Raw genomic sequence first — 19,489 nt, forward strand, 5'->3', positions numbered from 1 at the left:
TGGAGGGCGCTGGCGCCCAAACTGCATAGGTTACTAATGGGGGGAACAATTTAAAGGTTTAGCCGCCCCCCCCAAACAGCTCGAGTCACAGCCCGCAAGCTGGGCAGGCCCCCTCCCAGTTGCAAGGCACCCAGCACTGCCATGTACAACTGGGAAGTGGACAGCGATGAGGAGTCCTGTGCCAGGTGCCGGCCCCAGCCCCCACGCTGCTGGGGTGGTGTCTGGCGATGGCCCCCACCCAGGTCCAGAGGAGCTCAGCGTCTCTGGTGGGTGGCAGAGGGCAAAGCGGAGCTGCCGGGGGTGGGCGAGGAGAAGGGGCCGGACCCAAGAGGAGGTGGTTCCCAGATGGCTGGAGGGTTCATGGCTGTTCCTGCTGTGAGCCACACCCCATGATCCATGGCTGTTGGGCCCCCTGGAGTAACAGCCCTGCTGCCCCCCAGGGACCGGGGCTGGACTGTGTCACTCTGCTTCCACCTGGACAATGCCATGATCTGGACCAACATAGGTAACAGCTGGGCCCAGTCCCTCTGCCCAGCACTGGTGGCCCCTGTGTCCTTTCCTTGATTCTCAGGCAGGGGGTGACTGTGGGGTGCACCCGGTTACTGGGGGGTGTCTGCAGCAGGGCTGCCAGGTGGTGACAGGGCTGTTGCCAGGTTTCCGGTTTTTGACCGGAACGTCCGCTCGGAAAGGGAAACTGTCAGCGTCCGGACCACACCGCTGCAGTGACCCGCCTCCGCCGTCAGCGGGCAGGAAGAGCAGCAGCCGCGGCTGGAGCCGGGAGCGACCAGGCTGCTCCCGGACCCAAGTAGGTACCGGCGCTGGCCGGGGCTGAGGCTTGAACCTGTCTGGCCCCCCCTGCTGTGCCCCAATTTCCCACCCCAGCACTCTGATTGGACAGGCAGGTAGACTCCGCGTCAGACCCTCCCAGCCCGGCTCTGCAGGTGGCAGGTGAGTCATGGGGGATGGGGAGTGAGCGACGGGAGTGGGGGAGACACAGGTGGGAGAGGGTGGGGCCTGGGGGGAAGGGGTAGGGCAGAGACGTTCGGTTCTCAGAGGTTAGAGCGGGGTGGCCAACCTGTGGCTCTGGAGCCCCATGCGGCTCTTCAGAAGTTGATATGCGGCTCCTTGTCCAGGCACCGACTCTGGGGCTGGAGCTACAGGCGCCAACTTTCCAGTGTGCTGGGGGGCGCTCACTGCTCACCCCCTGGCTCTGCCACAGGCCCTGCCCCCACTCCACCCCTTCCCGCCCCCTCCCCTGAGCCTGCCGTGCCCTCGCTCCTCCCCCTCCCCCCTAGAGTCTCCTGCACCCCCCAGGAGGCATGGGGAAGGAGGGGGCGGTGCTGATCAGCAGGGCTGCTGGCAGGCAGGTGGGGGAGCTGACGGGGGGCTGCTGACGTGTTACTGTGGCTCTTTGGCAATGGGCGCTGGTCTATTCTGGCTCCTTCTCAGGTGCAGGTTGGCCACCCCTGGATGAGAAAGCTGGGTGTACAGGGCCAAAGTAATATGAGATCTGAGCTGTGTTTGAAGAGTTCTTCTTTAGGTCACTGATTTCATAAGAATTGGGCTGGGCCTTATTTCAGCCAAAACTTAGGTGCTGAACTGTATTGAAGTTCAAGACTTCTCAGTTAGATTGAAAGATAATAGGGTAGGGAACTGGCTATGAGAGAAACCCCATGTCACACGCATTACAAGCCAGGAAATCAGCTTATTAAAATTGAAAAAATCTCCTTGTCATGGAGGCAGCAGGGCTTAGTGGATAGAGCACTGCACTGGGATACCAGAAACCTAGGGTCATTTCCTAGTTCGGTCATTGGGCTGCTGGGTGAGGTTAGGTAAGACACTTAACCTCCCTACAGGCAAGGAGTGAGCAGGCCTGGCCCTCTTGCTAGTGATGGACAAATGAGGCAGGAGCACAGCCAAGTGTAACTTCTATGGTGACCACCACACCTCAGGCAGAGCACGGGGGCTATATGCTGCACCCCGTGCAAAGGTGACATCGTTCCTACACCAGCATGTACAGACCTTTCACGCCATGGTTTGTCAAGAGCTTTAAAATTGTTCAAGATGCAAGATGCTGCAGAAAGATACATCAGCACTAATGATCCCTGTGCATTAGGGGGGTGGGGCACTTGCTGATGCGTTTCCCAGCACTAGACTCCACACAAGGTGCAGGCTAGAAGTTTTTCCTTCGGAACAGGAGAAGCACCCGGTCACGAATCTGTTTGGTTTTCACACCGTACACGATGGGGTTCATCATGGGAGGAAAGAGGAGGTAGAAAGTGCCCATCAGGACATGTACGTACGGGGCGATTTGGTGGCTGAACCTGTGAGTTACTGAAGAGAGAACCCCTGGTACATAGACCACTAAGATGGCGCAAAGGTGGGAAACACAGGTGCCGAAAGCCTTGAGCTGCTCTTCCTTGGACGCCAGGCTTAAGACAGTCCTTAGGATCTTGATGTATGACAGGACGATGAACAGCAGATCCAGCCCCACAATGAAGAGAGCTACGATGATCCCATAGATGTTATTGATCATAGTGCTGGCACAAGCCAGCTTCGCCACAGCCATGTGATCACAGCAGCAATGGGAGATGACATGGGACTGGCAGAATGGCAGCCTCCTGACGAGGAAGGGCAGAGGGACCATGAACAGAACAGCCCGGGCCAAAGCCGCCAACCCGATCTTCGCTATCATTGAATTGGTCAGGATGGTGGCATATCTCAAGGGGTTGCAGATGGCCACGTACCTGTCGAAGGCCATGGCCAGTAGCAGAGCAGACTCCATCATGGACATTGAGTGAATGAAAAACATCTGCACCAGGCAGGCATTAAAGCTGATCTCCCTGGAATTAAACCAGAAGATGCTCAGTATTTTCGGCACGGTGGTTGTAGATAAAACCAGGTTGATGACGGTCAGCATGGCGAGGAAATAGAACATGGGCTTGTGTAAGGAGGGTTCTGTCTTGATAACATACAAGAGGGTGCAGTTTCCTAGAAGGATCATGGTGAACACTGAGGAGAAGGGGATGGAGATCCAGAGGTGCAGAGCTTCCAGCCCCGGGATGCCCGTCAGGAAGAAAACTGATGGATCAGAGCCTGTGCCGTTGGAAACTGACAGGTTGTCTTGTTGTGGCATCACTTGCAAGTCTCACATGTCTTTCCTTTCAATAAAACATAACACATGGAATGAACAGACCCTGTAAATTAAATTCATACTAGGGGTCAGTCTCAGTTCTGGAGCAAGTGGACTGACCTTTTGTTGAGTTCATCAGTCATGTTGCAACAACACTAATCATACAAACCCTGATATTTTTCTGTGCAAAATCATTTAGAGTTTTTAGAATGTCATTACAAGTAACGACTAATGAACCCCACTTGATTACAAGTATCCTACCTGGTGTACCTTGCTGCTAGGAGATGCGCATTGTTTAGTGTTCTGCCGTGAAGTACCTAGTATATCTGGCCGCACAGCACACGCTCTCAGAAATACCTGGCATGTTAAGCTTCATGTAACAAGATGTACCTGGTACCTTCAGCAGCACACTCTGGGTATTCAGCCTGGATGTATGTAGTTCATTGCGGAACACGCATGAGCAGTGCTATTTTGATCTCAGCGATGACCAAGGGTACATCTACACAGCAAGTCTCAGAGCTCAGATCGACAGGCTCGGGGTACCTCGCTAAAACAATCTGTGTAGATACTGTAGCTCGAGTTCGGGCTCCAGCCCACCAGCTTCAGAGCCCGAGTCTCAACATCTACACAGCTATTCTTAGCGCAGTGCCCCGAGAAGCACGAGCCTACATCTGTCAACCCCAGCTGTGAGGCTAACTGCCGCTCGCTGCGTAGACAAACCCAAAGAGCCTATGAGTCTGATCCCACTCCCATTGAAATCAGGGGAAGAACTCCCCACCAACTTCTGCGATAACTGAGCCATTCTTCTTAGGTGACAAATCTGAGGAACTGTCCCAGGTGTCAGTAGAGATGGTTTTGGAACAAACTGATAAATTAAAGAGTAATAAGTCACCAGGACCAGATGGGATTCACCGAAGAGTTCTGAAGGAACTCAAATATCAAATTGCAGAACTACTAACTGTGGTAAGTGACCTATCACTTAAATCAGCCTCTGTACCAGATGACTAGAGGATAGCTAATGTGATGCCAATTTTTAAAGAAGGTTCCAGAGGCAATCCTTGTAATTACAGCCCAGTGAGCCTAACTTCAGAACCAGGCGAATTGGTTAAAATGATAGTAAAGAACAGAATTATCGGACACATAGATGAACAAGATTTGTTGGGGAAGAGCCAACCTGGCTTTTGTAAAGGGAAATCATCCCTCACCAATCTAGTAGAATTCTTTGAGGAGGTCAACCAACGTGTGGACAAGGGTGATCCAGTGGCTATAGTGTACTTGGACTTTCATAAAGCTTTTGACAAGTTTCCTCCCTAAAGGCTCTTAAGCAAAGTGAGTTGTCAAGGCATAAGAGGGAAGGTTCTCTCATGGGTCAGTAACTGGTTAAAAGACAGGAAACAAAAGGTAGGAATAAATGGTCAGTTTTCAGACTGAAGAGAGGTAAATAGCAAAGTCCCCCAGGGGTCTGTACTGGGACCAGTGCTGTTCAACATAGCCATAAATGATCTGGAAAAATGGGTAAACAGTGAGGTAGTGACATTTGTAGATTTTATACAAAATTACTCAAGACAGGTAAATCCAAAGAAGACTGTGAAGAGTTACAAAGGGAGCTCACAAAACTGGGTGACTGGGCAACAAAACAGCAGATGAAATTCGGTGTTGATAAATGGAAAGTAATGCACATTGGAAAACGTCATCCCAACTATACATATAAAATGATGGGGTCTAAATTAACTGTTACCACTCAAGAAAGAGATCTTGGCGTCATTGTGGATGGTTCTCTGAAAACATCCACTCCATGTGCAGCGGCAGCCAAAAAAGCCAACAGAATGTTGGGAATCATTAGAAAGAAAAGGAGTACTGGTGGCACCTTAGAGACTAACCAATTTATTTGAGCATAAGCTTTCGTGAGCTACTGCTCACTTCATCGGAAGCTGTAGCTCACGAAAGCTTATGCTCAAATAAATTGGTTAGTCTCTAAGGTGCCACAAGTCCTCCTTTTCTTTTTGCGAATACAGACTAACACGGCTGCTACTCTGAAACCAGGGAATCATTAGGAAAGGGATAGATAATAAAACAGAAAATATCCTAATGCCCCTGTATAAATCCATGGTACGCCACACCTTGAATACTACGTGCAGGTTAGGTCACCACATCTCAAAAAAGATATATTAGAATTGGAAAAGACAAAGAGAAGGGAAAAGATGACTAAGGGGGATATGATAGAGATCTATAAAATAATGACTGGTGTGGAGAAAGTAAGCAGGGAAGTGTTATTTACTCCTTCCCATAATAAAAGAAGCAGGGGTCACCGAATTAAATTAATAGGCAGCAGGTTTAAAACAAACAGGAGGAAGAATTTCTTCACACAACACACAGTCAGCCTGGGGAACTTGTTGCCAGGGGATGCTGCGAAGGCCAAATGTCTAACTGGGTTCAAAAAAGAATTAGATCAGTTCCTGGAGGATTGGTCCATCAATGGCTATCAGTCCAGATGTCAGGGATGCAACTTGATGATCTGGGTGTCCTAAGCCTCTAATTGCCAGAACCTGGGACTGGATGACAGAGGATGGATCAGTCAATAATCGTCCTGCTCTGTTCATTGCCTCTGAAGCATCTGGTACTGGCCACTGTTGGAAGACAGGATACTGGGCTAGTTGGAGCATTTGTCTCACCCAGTATGACCATTCTTATGTTGTATGATACTTGTCAGAGGCTTCACAACTGGTCAGTTTTACAGCGAAAACTCCCTATTTCCAGGCCTATGAAACACCCCCCGCCCTCCACTGAAATACTGCAGGATTGTGAGGCTACGCTTATGCTGTTTCTGGTTTGGGGAAAACTAGAAATGGCACACCAAGAAAGTCTGACTTACGTAACGTCTTCCTGAAGCTTTGTCTGCACTCGGCATGTGAGGTATGTGTAGCTACGCACCCCATTGACAAGCAGGTGTGTAGCTACACATGGCAGGGAAGGGCCCTGGCAGTGGGGAGGCAGCGGGGAAAGGCTCCTCACTGCCAGAGCCTTTCCCCACTGCTGGAGCCTTTCACTGCAATGGGGAGAGGCTCCGGCAGCAGGGAGGCAGTGGGACACTCAATGGTGGGTATGGGAGCACGGCTTGGGTGTGTGGAGAACTGTGTAGGGTGTAGAGCTTAGAGTTCCACCAGACCTGTTCTCTACGTGCCTAAGCAGTGACTCTCCATCGACACGGCTCTTTACCCCCAGGCTAGCCGGGCACGCAGCGTCGGCTCTCCACATGCTGCCGTGAATGTGGACAGGCCGTCAGTTCCAGAAGCAAAAAGACTCAGATGAATCCCTTTATGCCTATTTATATTGCAGCAGGAGGGTTGTAGTGTGGTGCATAGCTGCGGCACACACGTATTCAAAACCGACTTTGGAGAGAAGTTTCAGAGTAACAGCCGTGTTAGTCTGTATTCGCAAAAAGAAAAGGAGGACTTGTGGCACCTTAGAGACAAATAAATTGGTTAGTCTCTAAGGTGCCACAAGTACTCCTTTTCTTTTTGGAGAGAAGAAATCTTATGCTATAAAAATCCAAATGAACAGAGATGCAGAGACTATTTTCACAAAGGGACTTAAAGACTGTGATCAAGTCACCTCTTAACCTTCTCTCAGATAAACTGAATAGATTGAGCTTGTTCTGTCTCTGGCTGTTAAGCCACGTTCTCCAGATCTGAAATCATTCTTGTAGCTCTTTTCTGAACCCTTTTCAATCTGTCAACAACCTTTTTGAAGTGTGGACACCGGACCTAAAAAGACCAGTGACGGTCAGTCCAAGCCTCACACCTCTCTATTTCCACTCCATATTCCCCTGCTTATGCTTTCAAGGAGGGAATTTGTTCTCTCTATCACCACATTGCACTGGGACCTCATGTACAGCTGGTTACACATCATGACTCCGAGTTCTTTTTTGAGTCAGTGCTTTCTAAAACACAGCCCCCCATCCTGTAAGTGTGATCTGTGGTCTTGGTTCCTCGATGTAGGACCTCACATTTAGTTGTAATGCACGTTGTAATGTAACCTGCACATTGTTCAAGTGAGCCCAGTTTAGCAAGTGACTGAGCTTGTTTTAGGGGACCGCCCTGTCCTAATCATTACTTGTCTCTCTGCCAAAACATATGTCCCCCAGACTGAAATCTCCCAATAAAGAGTCTCTCACAGTGCAATTGTTCCAGGGGAGAGAACTATGGCTCTGTGTGTAACCTGAACATCCCTGATATTTTGGAATACTCACTTGTTTCTTCCTGTAGTTTTTTTGGTTGTTTGTTTTTTGATGGAATTAAATAGTTCCCTTCTAAATGACCAACCTCACTCTACTCTCACTTATACGGGCCTAAATCCAGAATCATTCCAGTTTTACACCAGTTTGACTGACAGCAGATTTGGCCCAAAGCTTTCCATTTCTTTTAAAAATCTTCTATTTAGAAAGTTCCTTGATTAGCTTTAATATAAACTGCCCCAGCTCACCTGAACCCTGGCTGCGTCTTCTTCCCTCTCAGCACATGCTGAAGTCACACACAAACTGCAGGACTCTCCACTCAGCTGAGATCAACTGGGTGAGAGTATTTATACCTCCTAATGACAGACACCCTGGTGACTTTACTCGGTCCCTTGGAGCTAGACCGTTTCTCGTCTCAGTTTGTCTAGTCTCAGCTCCCAGGCATTGGATCTCAGAGTCACAGCAAATGGTGAATGTAGATTAACCCAGGTCTCTCCTGCTGGGCTGGTGTTCATATCGACATCTACGTGAAAAAGTGTGGGCCAAACCCTCAGCAGAGTGCATGCACGTGTCGTCCATATTGCACATATTGTCCACAAAATAGTGTGCAAATCCCCACAACTGACGTGTGTACCAGGGATTTACATACCTAAATTGGGCAGGTGCAAAAGTGCACACACAGTGTGCAGGACTTCACCCTGTGTGTTAGGGCTCTGCTTGGAGTTGACTATGAAGACAACTGAACACTGGTTTGGGAAAGAGGTGGATAATGACATCTAACGTGTACATGGCCTCTTTTATCCAGTAGAATCCCCCAAACCTCATTCTACAGAGACCCACTCACCCATTGCAGACATGCAGCCAGCTCTGGGGTGGAACATAAGCAGCAACACTACACAAGCGCAGCTGCTACCACTTCCTCTTTGGGTAGGAAGAAGGGCCCCCCTGTATAGGCATAGTTTGACTTCAATATTTGGGGGGCAGCTCCAGCCAGAAAAAGCGGGGCCACGCTTGGGGGACAAATTCCACGCTTACCCCAGGTTTGCAGAGCTGGGCCCGCTGTGGGGTCACTGCTGGCCTGTGGGGGCTGGGCACTTGCCCTGGTGTTTCTTCAGGTCTTCCATAGGGACCCGTGGGGAGGGGGAGGAGATTTAACCATGGCCACATGGTGACTAATGCCAGGTGTACACAGTCGGGGGGGGCCTTGGAAGCCACGGCTGGAAACCACCCAGCCTCCATGAGCTAGGGGTGGGGTCGGGGCTGCCCCACTCCTGCGTGTGGGTTTCCTGCTGACTCAGAACCAGCCCCGTGCTCGGTCACATGGTACCGCCGGGCCCCCTCCCTGTGCGGTAGCTGGCCGGAGCTGAGCCCGTCAAGTGAGCCTGGAGGCCAGGGGAACTGGAAGCTGCACCCCGTGGGGAGAGCCAGGAGTACCAGCTGGGTGCGGCAGGGCGAGGGACCTGCATGGGGCCGGGGGGGGGGGGCGGGGAGGGCGTGACTCGACTTGTTGGGTGGGTGGCCGAACCTTTACATTGTGCCCCCCACTACCAGTGGGTGCAGATTGATAGTGCCCCCTCCTGCCTCGCCCACCAGGCCGGCAAGCCGTCGTCCCCTCAGACGGATCAAATGGGAAATCAGGCCAGGGGCTGAGCCCGCAGCCTGGCCTCCCCAGGCCGCCTCGCATCCCTCAGGGGAGGGGCACTGCAGGGCGTGCGCTGCCCCTCGCCTCAGCGGGGACCGGGGCCAGCGAGGGGGCGACGGGACCAGGCAACACCCTGCCCCTCAGCAGCCCGCTGTGCGCCTGGAGCCCATCGCCTGGGGTTGGCAACTTTCTAATCCCTGAAATCCGAACCCCCTGTCCCGCCCCTTCCCTTGAGGCCCCGCCCCCGCCCCACCTCTTCACCGAGGCCCCTCCCCCTACCACGCCTCTTACTCCGAGGCCCCACCCCCTGCCCTACCTGTCTTCCCCCCCTCTCCCTGTCGCTCGCACTGCACTCCCACCCCCGTCTCAGTCCCCATCCCCTGGGACTCACCTGCCACCTGCAGAGCCGGGCTGGGAGGAGTTGACGCGGACCCTGCCCAATTGGGGCACAGCGGGACATGTCAGGGGTCAGTCCCCGGAGCCAGGGGCTGCGGTGGGAAATCAGGGCGCGGGGGGGAGATCAGTCCCTGGAGGGGGGGTTGGGGTATGTGGAAATTGGCGCACAGTGGGCGGGGGTGGAATCGGAGCAGAGCAGGCGGTGGGAAATTCAGGGGACAGCAGGGGAGGGAAATCGGGGCACAGCGGAGGTGGCGAGGGAATCGGGGCACAGCGGGGGGGGAATCGAGGCACAGCCATGTGGGGGTCAGACAGGTGTCCAGGTGGAAGCAGTGACACAGCCCAGCCCCGGTCCCTGGGGGGCAGCAGGGCTGATACTCCAGCGGGCCCAACAGCCATGGATCATGGGGTGTGGCTCGCAGCAGGAACAGCCATGAATCCTCCACTCACCTGGGAACCACCTCCTCTCGGGGCCGGCCCCTTCTCCTCGCCCACCCCCGGCAGCTCCGCTTTGCCCTCTGCCACCTGCCGGAGACGCTGGGCTCCTCCGGACCTGGGTGGGGGCCATCACCGGACACCACCCCACCAGCATGGGGGCTGGGGCCAGCTCCTGGCACAGGACTCCTCATCGCTGTCCACTTCCCAGTTGTACATGGTGGTGCCGGGTGCCTTGCAGCTGGGAGGGGGCCTGCCCAGCTTGGGGGCTGTGACTCGAGCTGTTCCGAGGAGGCGGCTGAACCTTTAAATTATGCCCCCCCAGCAACGTACGCAGTTTTGGGGGCTGTCCCCATAGTCCTCCAAACTCCGCCCATGCCCCCCTGGCACTATGGGTGGGGGTGGGGAGCCATGGCAGGGCGATGTCAGTGGTTTTCCAGGGAAAATGGGCCATAGGATCTCTGCAGCGATATCTATGGGTGGTTATTCCAACGATCTGGATTTCTCGATAAATTGTATCGTTTGACCACACTTTGGTTCATTATTTTGTTAGGAAATATACTCAAGAGCCCAATGTCAGGGAGGTTGATTAATATGGCCCAGGAACAAGGTTTGATACGATACCAGTCTCCAAAGAGCTGTCCCGTGCAGCGACACCGCATTCACCTTATACTGATGGTGCCCTCCACCAGGTACAAATTTCGGCTGCTATTATTTATGTGATTTTACAAGTGACAACATGTTTACAAGTCTCCTACCTACTTGTGACAAATGCTTAGTTAAGAAAATGCAAGGTATTACGGGATACTAAGTGAATGAAAAGGATCATGGTACAGGCCAGTTTCAGCTATATCACTGTTAAGACCATAAGAATGGCCATAGTGGGTCAGACCAAAGGTCCATCTAGCCCAGTATCCTGTCTTCCGACAGTGGCCAGTGCCAGAGGGAATGAACAGAACAGGGAATCATCAAGTGATCCATGCCCTGTCACCCAATCTGAGCTTCTGGCAAACAGAGGCTAGGGACACCATCCCTGCCCATCCTGGCTAATAGCCACTGATGGACCTATCCTCCATGAACTTATCTAGTTCTTTTTTTAACTTATCTAGTTCTTTTGTTACAATATTTGTGCTTAATGTTATTGGTAGTTAATGCATGCTACTCGTATATACATGGTGCAGATAATACATATTATGAACGTGATGTATATCTATATGCTATCCAACATATATTAGTCAACAGGAACAAGGGTGATAGCAAAGTAGAGCAAGACTTTTTCACAAGTATTTTATACACACACACACATGCACGCACACGGAGACAATGCTCTGTTTCATTGATTTATTGTCAGTATCAGAAAGTGAACTTTAAATACTTTGTGCCTGAGATCGCTCTGGTGAGGATTTGGGGAGGTTCGAAGTACACTTTGAGGCAGATCCACCCTTCCTCGTCCCCCCTCTCTCGACCTGGTGCATTGTGCTGCTGTGCGGTCGGGTTAAACCACTGGGGACAGACTCTCAAATGTTCAGACACCACAACTAAGGCCAGATTTCCAAAAAAAAAAAAAAAAAGGTTGGCACCCAGCAGCGTCCCTGGTGGCATGTTTGGGACAGAAAAGCCCAGCACTCAGCACTTCTTCTGGGGCCTAAATGGCCCTGGGTGTGTTGCTCCATCTCAGAGCTGACTGAACTTCAGGGGCAGATACAGCATTTGTTCCTGCAGCATGGACGTCCGTGGCTGTGGCTCGGTGTGTCAGTAATAAAGGCCAGATTCCAGCACAGCAACAGAAGATGCAAGGAGCCCTCACACTCCTCCACACTCCTCTTCACACTCCTTCACACTCCACAAATGGGGCCGAGTGAGGACAAGGTCAAGGCCAAGATCACCTTCCAGCCAGCAGCGCTAAGCTTGTGTAGGGGACAGTGTACGGCTCCCTAGGAGTCGGAGGTGAAGTTCCCATCCCAGCGTACACAAAGCCCCCACAACCATGCTGTCTAAGTTACTCAGAAAACCTCTCCTGCATCCTCTGCTTCCTGATTGCTCAGCAGCCCCCTCCTTCTCAGCCTAGAAGCTTTTCCCTCAGAACAGGAGAAGCACCCGGTCACGAATCTGTTTGGTTTTCACACCGTACACGATGGGGTTCATCATGGGAGGAAAGAGGAGGTAGAAATTGGCCAGCAGGATGTGTACGTGTGGGGCGACGTGGCGCCCGAACCTGTGTATTGTTGAGGAGAGAACCACAGGGATGTAGAATACTAAGATGACGCAAAGGTGGGAGCCAGAGGTGCCGAAAGCCTTGAGCTGGTCTTCCTTGGATGCCAGGCTTAAGACAGCCTTTAGGATGTTGACATACGATAGGGAGATGAACATCAGATCCAGCCCCGCAATGAAGAGAACTACCATGATCCCATAGACATTATTGACCCTGGTGTTGGCACAGGCCAGCTTCACCACGGCCATGTGCTCGCAGTAGCAATGGGAGATGACGTGGGACCCGCAGTAGGGCAGCCTCCTGATGAGGAAGGGGAGGGGGACCACTAGCAGAACAGCTCAGGCCAAAGCCGCCAGCCCGTTCTTTGCTATCACTGAATTGGTCAGGATGGTGGCATATCTCAGGGGGTTGCAGATGGCCACGTACCTGTCGAAGGCCATGGCCAGCAGTAGAGCAGACTCCATGATGGAGAATGAGTGAATGAAAAACATCTGCACCAGGCAGGCATTAAAGCTGATCTTCCTGGAATTAAATCAGAAGATGCTCAGTATTTTTGGCATGGTGGTTGTGGATAAAACCAAGTCGATGACGGCCAGCATGGCGAGGAAATAGAACATGGGCTGATGGAGGGAGGGCTCTGTCTTGATAACATACAAGAGGGTGCAGTTTCCTAGAAGGGCTACGGTGAACATTGAGCAGAAGGGGATGGAGATCCAGGGGCGCAGGGCTTCCAGCCCCGGGATGCCCGTCAGGAAGAACACTGACGGATCAGAGCCTGTGCCATTGGAACCTGACAGATTGTCTTCTTGTGGCATCATTTGCCAGTCTCACATCTATGAATTTCCTTACAATAAAACATAACACATGGAATGAACAGAACCTGTAAATTAAATACATACTAGGGGCCAGTCTCAGCTCTGGAAGATGTGGACTGACTTTTCATTGAGTTCATCTGTCATGTTGCAATAACACTAATCATACAAACCCTTATATTCTACTGTGGAAAATCATTTAACGTTCTTAGAATGTCATTACAGGTCACAACTAATTAACCCCACTTGGTTACAAGTATCCTATCTAGTGTACCTTGCTGCTAGGAGATGCGCATTGTTTAGTGTGCATTCTGCCTTGAAGTACCTAATGTATCTGGCTACACGGCACGTGCTTTCAGCCTAGAAATACCTGGCATGTTAAGCTGCATGTAGCAAGATGTACCTGGTACCTTCAGCAGCACACTCTGGGTATTCAACCTGCATGTATGTAGTTCATTGCAGAACATGCATGACTAGTGCTATTTTGATCTCAGTGATGACCAAGGGTACATCTACACAGCAAGTGTCAGCCCGCGGCAATAAGTCTCAGAGCTCAGATCGACAGACTCGGGGTACCTCGCTAAAACAAGCTGTGTAGACACTGGAGCAGAAGTTGGGGCTCCAGCCCACCAGCTTCAGAGCCCAAGTCTCAACATCTACACAACTATTCTTAGCACGGTACCCCGAGAAGCACAAGCCTGCATCTGTCTACCCGAGCTGTGACTCTAACTGCCACTCGCTGTGTAGACATATCCAAAGAGCCTATGAGTCTGATCCCGTTTCCATTGAAGTCAGGGGGAGAACTCCTCACCGAATTCCGGGATAACTGAACTGGGCATCCCGGGTCTGGAAGCTCCATTGCTTCTTGTCCTATCCTCAGATGTTAAGAAGAATAAATTTCTCCTTCCACCTTGTAACAACCTTTTATGTACTTGAAAACTGTTATCTTGTCCCTTCTCAGTCTTCTCTTCTCCAGACTAAACAAACCCAATTTTTTCAATCTTCCCTCATAGGTCACGTTTTCTAGACCTTTAATCATTTTTGATGATCTTCTCTGGACTCTCTCCAATCTGTCCACATCCTTCCTGAAATGTGGCACCCAGAACTGGACACAATACTCAAGCTGAGGCCTAGTCAGAGCAGAGTAGAGTGGAAGAATTACTTCTCGTGTCTTGCTTACAATACTCCTCCTAATACCTCCCAGAAAGACGTTTGCTTTTTTTGCAACAGCATTACACTTTTGACTCATATTTAGCTTGTGGTCCACTGTGACTCCCAGATCTCTTTCTGCAGTATTCCTTCCTAGGTAGTCATTTCCCATTTTGTATGTGTGCAACTGATTGTTCCTTCCTAAAGGGAGTACTTTGCATTTGTTCTTATTGAATGTCATCCTATTTACTTCAGACCATTTCTCCAGTTTGTCCAGATCATTTTGAATTTTAATCCTATCTTCCAAAGCATTTGCAACCCCTCCCAGCTTGGTGTCATCCACAAACTTTTTAAGTGTACTTTCTGTACCATTATCTAAATCATTGATGAAGATATTGAACAGAACCAGACCCAGAACCGATCCCTGCAGGACCCCACTCATTATGCCCTTCCAGCATAACTGTGAACCACTGATAACTACTCTATGGGAATAATTTTCCAACCAGTTATCCACACACCTTATAATAGCTCCTTCTAGTTTGTATTTCCCTAGTTTGTTTTTGAGAAGGTCATGCGAGACAGTATCAAAAGCCTTACTAAAGTAAAGATATACCACATCTACCACTTCCCCCCATCCACAAGACTTGTTACTCTCTCAAAGGTTTGACACAATTTGTTCTTAACAAATACATGCTGACTATTATTTATCACCTTATTATCTTTTAGGTGTTTGCAAATTGATTGATTAATTATTTGCTCCATTAGCTTTCCAGGAACAGAAGTTATTTCCCTTTTTATAGATGGGCACTATATTTGCACTATTCCAGTCTTCTGGACTGTCTCCCATCTTCCATAACTTTTCAAAGATAATTGCTAATGGCTCAGATATCTCCTCAGTCAGCTCCTTGAGTATTCTAGGATGCATTTCACCAGGCCCTGGTGATTTGAAGACATCTAACTTGTCTTAGTAATTTTTGACTTGTTCTTTCCCTATTTTAGACTCTGATCCTATCTCATTTTCACTGGCATTCACTATGTTAGACATCCAATTGCCACCAACCTTCTTGATAAAAACAGAAACAAAGAAGTCATTAAGCATCTCTGCCATTTCCACGTTCTCTGTCACATTACTCAATGAGTTTCTTTCCCAAATCATTGAGTAACGGGCCTACTCTGTCCTTGGTCTTCCTCTTGCTTCTAAGGTATTTGTAGAATGTTTTCTTATTTCCTTTTATATCCCTAGCTAGTTTGATCTCGTTTTGTGCCTTGGCTTTTCTAATTTTGTCCCTACATACTCGTGTTATTTGTTTATATTCATCCTTTGTAATTTGACCAAGTTTCCACTTTTTGTAGGACTCTTTTTTGAGTTTTAGATCATTGAAGATCTCCTGGTTAAGCCAGGTGGTCTCTTGCCATACTTTCTATCTTTCCTATGCAGTGGGATAGTTTGCTCTTGTTCCCTTAATAATGTCTCTTTGAAAAACTGCCAAATGTCTTCAGTTGTTTTTCCCCTTAGACTTGCTTCCCATGGGATCTTACCTACCAACTCACCGAGTTTGCTAAAGTCTGCCTTCTTAAAATCCATTGTCTTTACTGTGCTGTTCTCCCTCCTACCATTCCTTAGAATCATGAACTCTACCATTTCATGATCACTTTCACCCAAGTTGCCTTCCACTTTCAAATTCTCAACCAGTTCTTCCCTAATTGTCAAAATCAAATCTAGAACAGCCTTCCCCCTAGTAGCTTTCTTCACCTTCTGAAATAAAAGATGGTCTCCAATACATTCCAAGAACTTGTTGGATAATCTGTGCTGTGCTGTGTAATTTCTCCGACAGATGTGTGGGTAGTTGAAGAGGTTTTGGAGGAAACTGATAAATTAAACAGTAATAAGTCACCAGGACCAGATGGGATTTGTTAGGGGGCTTATTCCTTCACGCACTTCCCTGGTCTTTCTCGCATGAACAGAGAGCAACAATACTCAAAGTCCAAAGGTGCAAACAATTCAATGTTTATTGGGGTGAACTTCCAGCAAACATGATTCCAGTTTCTTTCTTTAGTGTCCCCCTTCCCAGCTCTGACACCACAGAGGCGTAACTGTGTCCCTGTTCCCATTTCCCCCTTTAGCTAAACATGATTCCAATTTCCCCACCCCCATTCCCTGTTCCCATTTCCCACACACACACACACACACACACTTCCTGATTGACTGCAGGCTATATAGTAAAACTTGAGTTCTGCTTAGCTATACCTTAACCAATCAGTTTCCTGAAATTTAACTAACCAATCCTAACATATTGTAACATGATTATTTAACCAATTATATCCCACCACCTTAATTAGTTTACACCCAGCAAAATTAATTATACAGCAGACAGAAACAATCACAGAACCAGACAGAGATTATGCAGACAAACAATGGCAAAGTGGGAACTATAATGACAAAAGAAAACAGAAGTGAGGATTTCACTTCCCAGCTATTGATAAGTGAGTTCTTGTGTCATAAATATAAAGGGAAGGGTAAACCCCTTTAAAATCCCTCCTGGCCAGAGGAAAAAATCCTCTCACCTATAAAGGGTTAAGAAGCTAAATTATCTCATAGCATTCCCCACCTCCAACCGAAAGCATAAGGTGTACCATATTAATTCTCTAAAGTCCTTTTATTCCAGAGAATTAAAGCTTTGTCAGTTTACAGCCCAGGGATGAGACGACGCTGAGTGGCCTGAAGGGGTCTACTACGAAGGGAAAAGTGCTGGTGGTGTGGAACAGGTGAACCTCTCCATGACCCTTGGGCGTATGCAGCGACAGCAGATCAAGGAGCTGTGCACTAGCTACGCTCTGACGTTCTCAGCCACCCCAGGACTGACTGAACAGGCATGCCACTCCATTGACACAGGTAATGCTCACCCAATTAAAGTCCAACCTTACCGGGTGTCTCCTCAAGCTAAAACTGCTATAGAATGGGAGATCCAGGATATGTTACAGATGGGTATAATTCACCCCTCTGGAAGTGCATGGGCATCTCCAGTGGTTCTAGTTCCCAAACCAGATGGGGAGATATGTTTTTGCATGGACTACCGTAAGCTAAATGCTGTAACTCGCCCAGACAACTATCCAATGCCACGCACAGATGAACTATTAGAGAAACTGGGACGGGCCCAGTTCATCTCTACCTTGGACTTAACCAAGGGATACTGGCAGGTACCGCTAGATGTATCCGCCAAGGAAAGGTCAGCCTTCACCACACATGTCGGGCTGTATGAATTTAATGTACTCCCTTTCGGGCTGCGAAATGCACCCGCCACATTCCAAAGACTTGTAGATGGTCTCCTAGTGGGATTAGGAGAATATGCAGTCGCCTACCTTGACAATGTGGCCATATTTTCGGATTCCTGGGCAGAACACCTGGAACATCTACAAAAAGTCCTTGAGTGCATAAGGGAGGCAGGACTAACTGTTAAGGCTAAGAAGTGTCAAATAGGCCTAAACAGAGTGACTCACCTTGGACACCAGGTGGGTCAAGGAACTATAAGCCCCCTACAGGCCAAAGTGGATGCTATCCAAAAGTGGCCTGTCCCAAAGTCAAAGAAACAGGTTCAATCCTTCTTAGGCTTGGCCAGTTATTACAGACGATTTGTACCGCAATACAGCCAAATCGCTGCCCCACTGACAGACCTAATTAAAAAGAAACAGCCAAATGCCATTCAGTGGACCGAAGAGTGTCAGAAGACCTTTAACCAGCTTAAAGCGACACTCATGTCTGACCCTGTACTAAGGGCCCCAGACTTTGACAAACCGTTCCTAGTAACCACAGATGCATCTGAGCGTGGTGTGGGAGCAGTTTTAAAGCAGGAAGGACCAGATCAAGAATTCCACCCTGTAGTGTTTCTCAGCAAGAAGTTGTCTGAGAGGGAAAGCAACTGGTCTGTCAGTGAAAAAGAATGCTACGCCATTGTCTACGCTCTGGAAAAGCTACACCCATATGTTTGGGGACGGCGTTTCCACCTGCAAACCGACCATGCTGCGCTACAGTGGCTTCATACCGCCATGGGAAATAACAAAAAACTTTTTCGGTGGAGTTTAGCTCTCCAAGATTTTGATTTTGACATCCAACACATCTCAGGAGCTTCTAACAAAGTGGCTGATGCACTCTCCCATGAAAGTTTCCCAGAATCAACTGGTTAAAATCGTCCTTGAGATGTGGAAAATATTGTTAGTCTTCATATACTTGATAGTATATTTAGAGGTGCATGTGTCTTATTAACTCTGTTTTTTCCTAGAGCTCCAGGAAGAAATCCCAGCCAGCATTTCACCCTAGCTGAGATTTGGGGGGCGTGTCATAAATATAAAGGGAAGGGTAAACCCCTTTAAAATCCCTCCTGGCCAGAGGAAAAAATCCTCTCACCTGTAAAGGGTTAAGAAGCTAAAGGTAACCTCGCTGGCACCTGACCAAAATGACCAATGAGGAGACAAGATACTTTCAAAAGCTGGGAGGAGGGAGAAAAACAAAGGGTCTGTGTCTGTCTGTATGTTGCTTTTGCCGGGGACAGAACAGGAATGGAGTCTTAGAACTTAGTAAGTAATCTAGCTAGGTATGTGTTAGATTATGATTTCTTTAAATGGCTGAGAAAATAGCTGTGCTGAATAGAATGACTATTCCTGTCTGTGTGTCTTTTTTGTAACTTAAGGTTTTGCCTAGAGGGATTCTCTATGTTTTGAATCTAATTACCCTGTAAGGTATTTACCATCCTGATTTTACAGAGGTGATTCCTTTTTACTTCTATTAAAAGTCTTCTTGTAAGGAAATTGAATGCTTTTTCATTGTTCTAAGATCCAAGGGTTTGGGTCTGTGGTCACTTATGCAAATTGGTGAGGGTTTTTACCAAACCTTCCCCAGAAAGTGGGGTGCAAGGGTTAGGAGGATTTTGGGGGGAAAGACGTTTCCAAACTACGTTTTCTCAGGAACCCAGATAAAGTTTGGTGGTGGCAGTGGAAGTCCAAGGGCAAAGGGTAAAATAGTTTGTACCTTGGGGAAGTTTTAACCTAAGCTGGTAAAAGTAAGCTTAGGAGGTTTTCATGCAGGTCCCCACATCTGTACCCTAGAGTTCAGAGTGGGGAAGGAACCTTGACATCTTACCAGACAAGAGGCTATCAGACTAAGTTTCCTTTTACATCTTCTAGGCACTTCCCTTTCTCTGGAGGTGATAGGCATTATCAGGACAGGATTGTATTCCTAACAGCCCAGTAGCACCTTATTTCAATGTGACTAGGTTGGAATGTGAGGATGTGACCTGTCGCTTCCCAGCTTATGGCTGCCTCTGTCGCTTAGCCAAAGGCCTTAGCCTAAGAACAGGGCCTCAGACTGTCACAGTAAGAGAAGGCCCTTACACTGGCAGACAGTGATTTTGATTCTTTCTTTTATACCTCTAACTGGCCAAATGATAAGTAGACTCCTAAATTCTTAGAGTCTAGGCTACCA

General features: G+C 48.9%; 2 protein-coding genes and 1 pseudogene across 2 annotated transcripts in view; 1 reads left to right on the forward strand and 2 right to left on the reverse strand.

The window, feature by feature from the left end:
• Nucleotides 1–2,173: 2,173 nt before the first annotated feature.
• LOC141980837 (olfactory receptor 52K1-like) lies at nucleotides 2,174–3,136 on the reverse strand. The gene has a single exon (XM_074942513.1). It carries the CDS (start codon nucleotides 3,134–3,136, stop codon nucleotides 2,174–2,176), a length of 963 nt encoding a protein of 320 aa, XP_074798614.1.
• A 7,277-nt stretch (nucleotides 3,137–10,413) lies between these two features.
• The window catches only part of LOC141980875 (olfactory receptor 52K1-like), a 40,464-nt gene continuing 31,388 nt past the window's right edge, over nucleotides 10,414–19,489 (forward strand). Inside the window, exon 1 of the mRNA XM_074942571.1 lies at nucleotides 10,414–10,532. The gene's annotated coding sequence lies outside the window, so the exon portion shown is untranslated. The remainder of the gene's footprint in view (nucleotides 10,533–19,489) is intronic.
• Nucleotides 11,920–12,867, reverse strand: LOC141980851 (olfactory receptor 52K1-like; annotated as a pseudogene).

This window comes from Natator depressus, chromosome 1 (assembly GCF_965152275.1).
Source record: "Natator depressus isolate rNatDep1 chromosome 1, rNatDep2.hap1, whole genome shotgun sequence".
Taxonomy (NCBI): Eukaryota; Metazoa; Chordata; order Testudines; family Cheloniidae; genus Natator; species Natator depressus.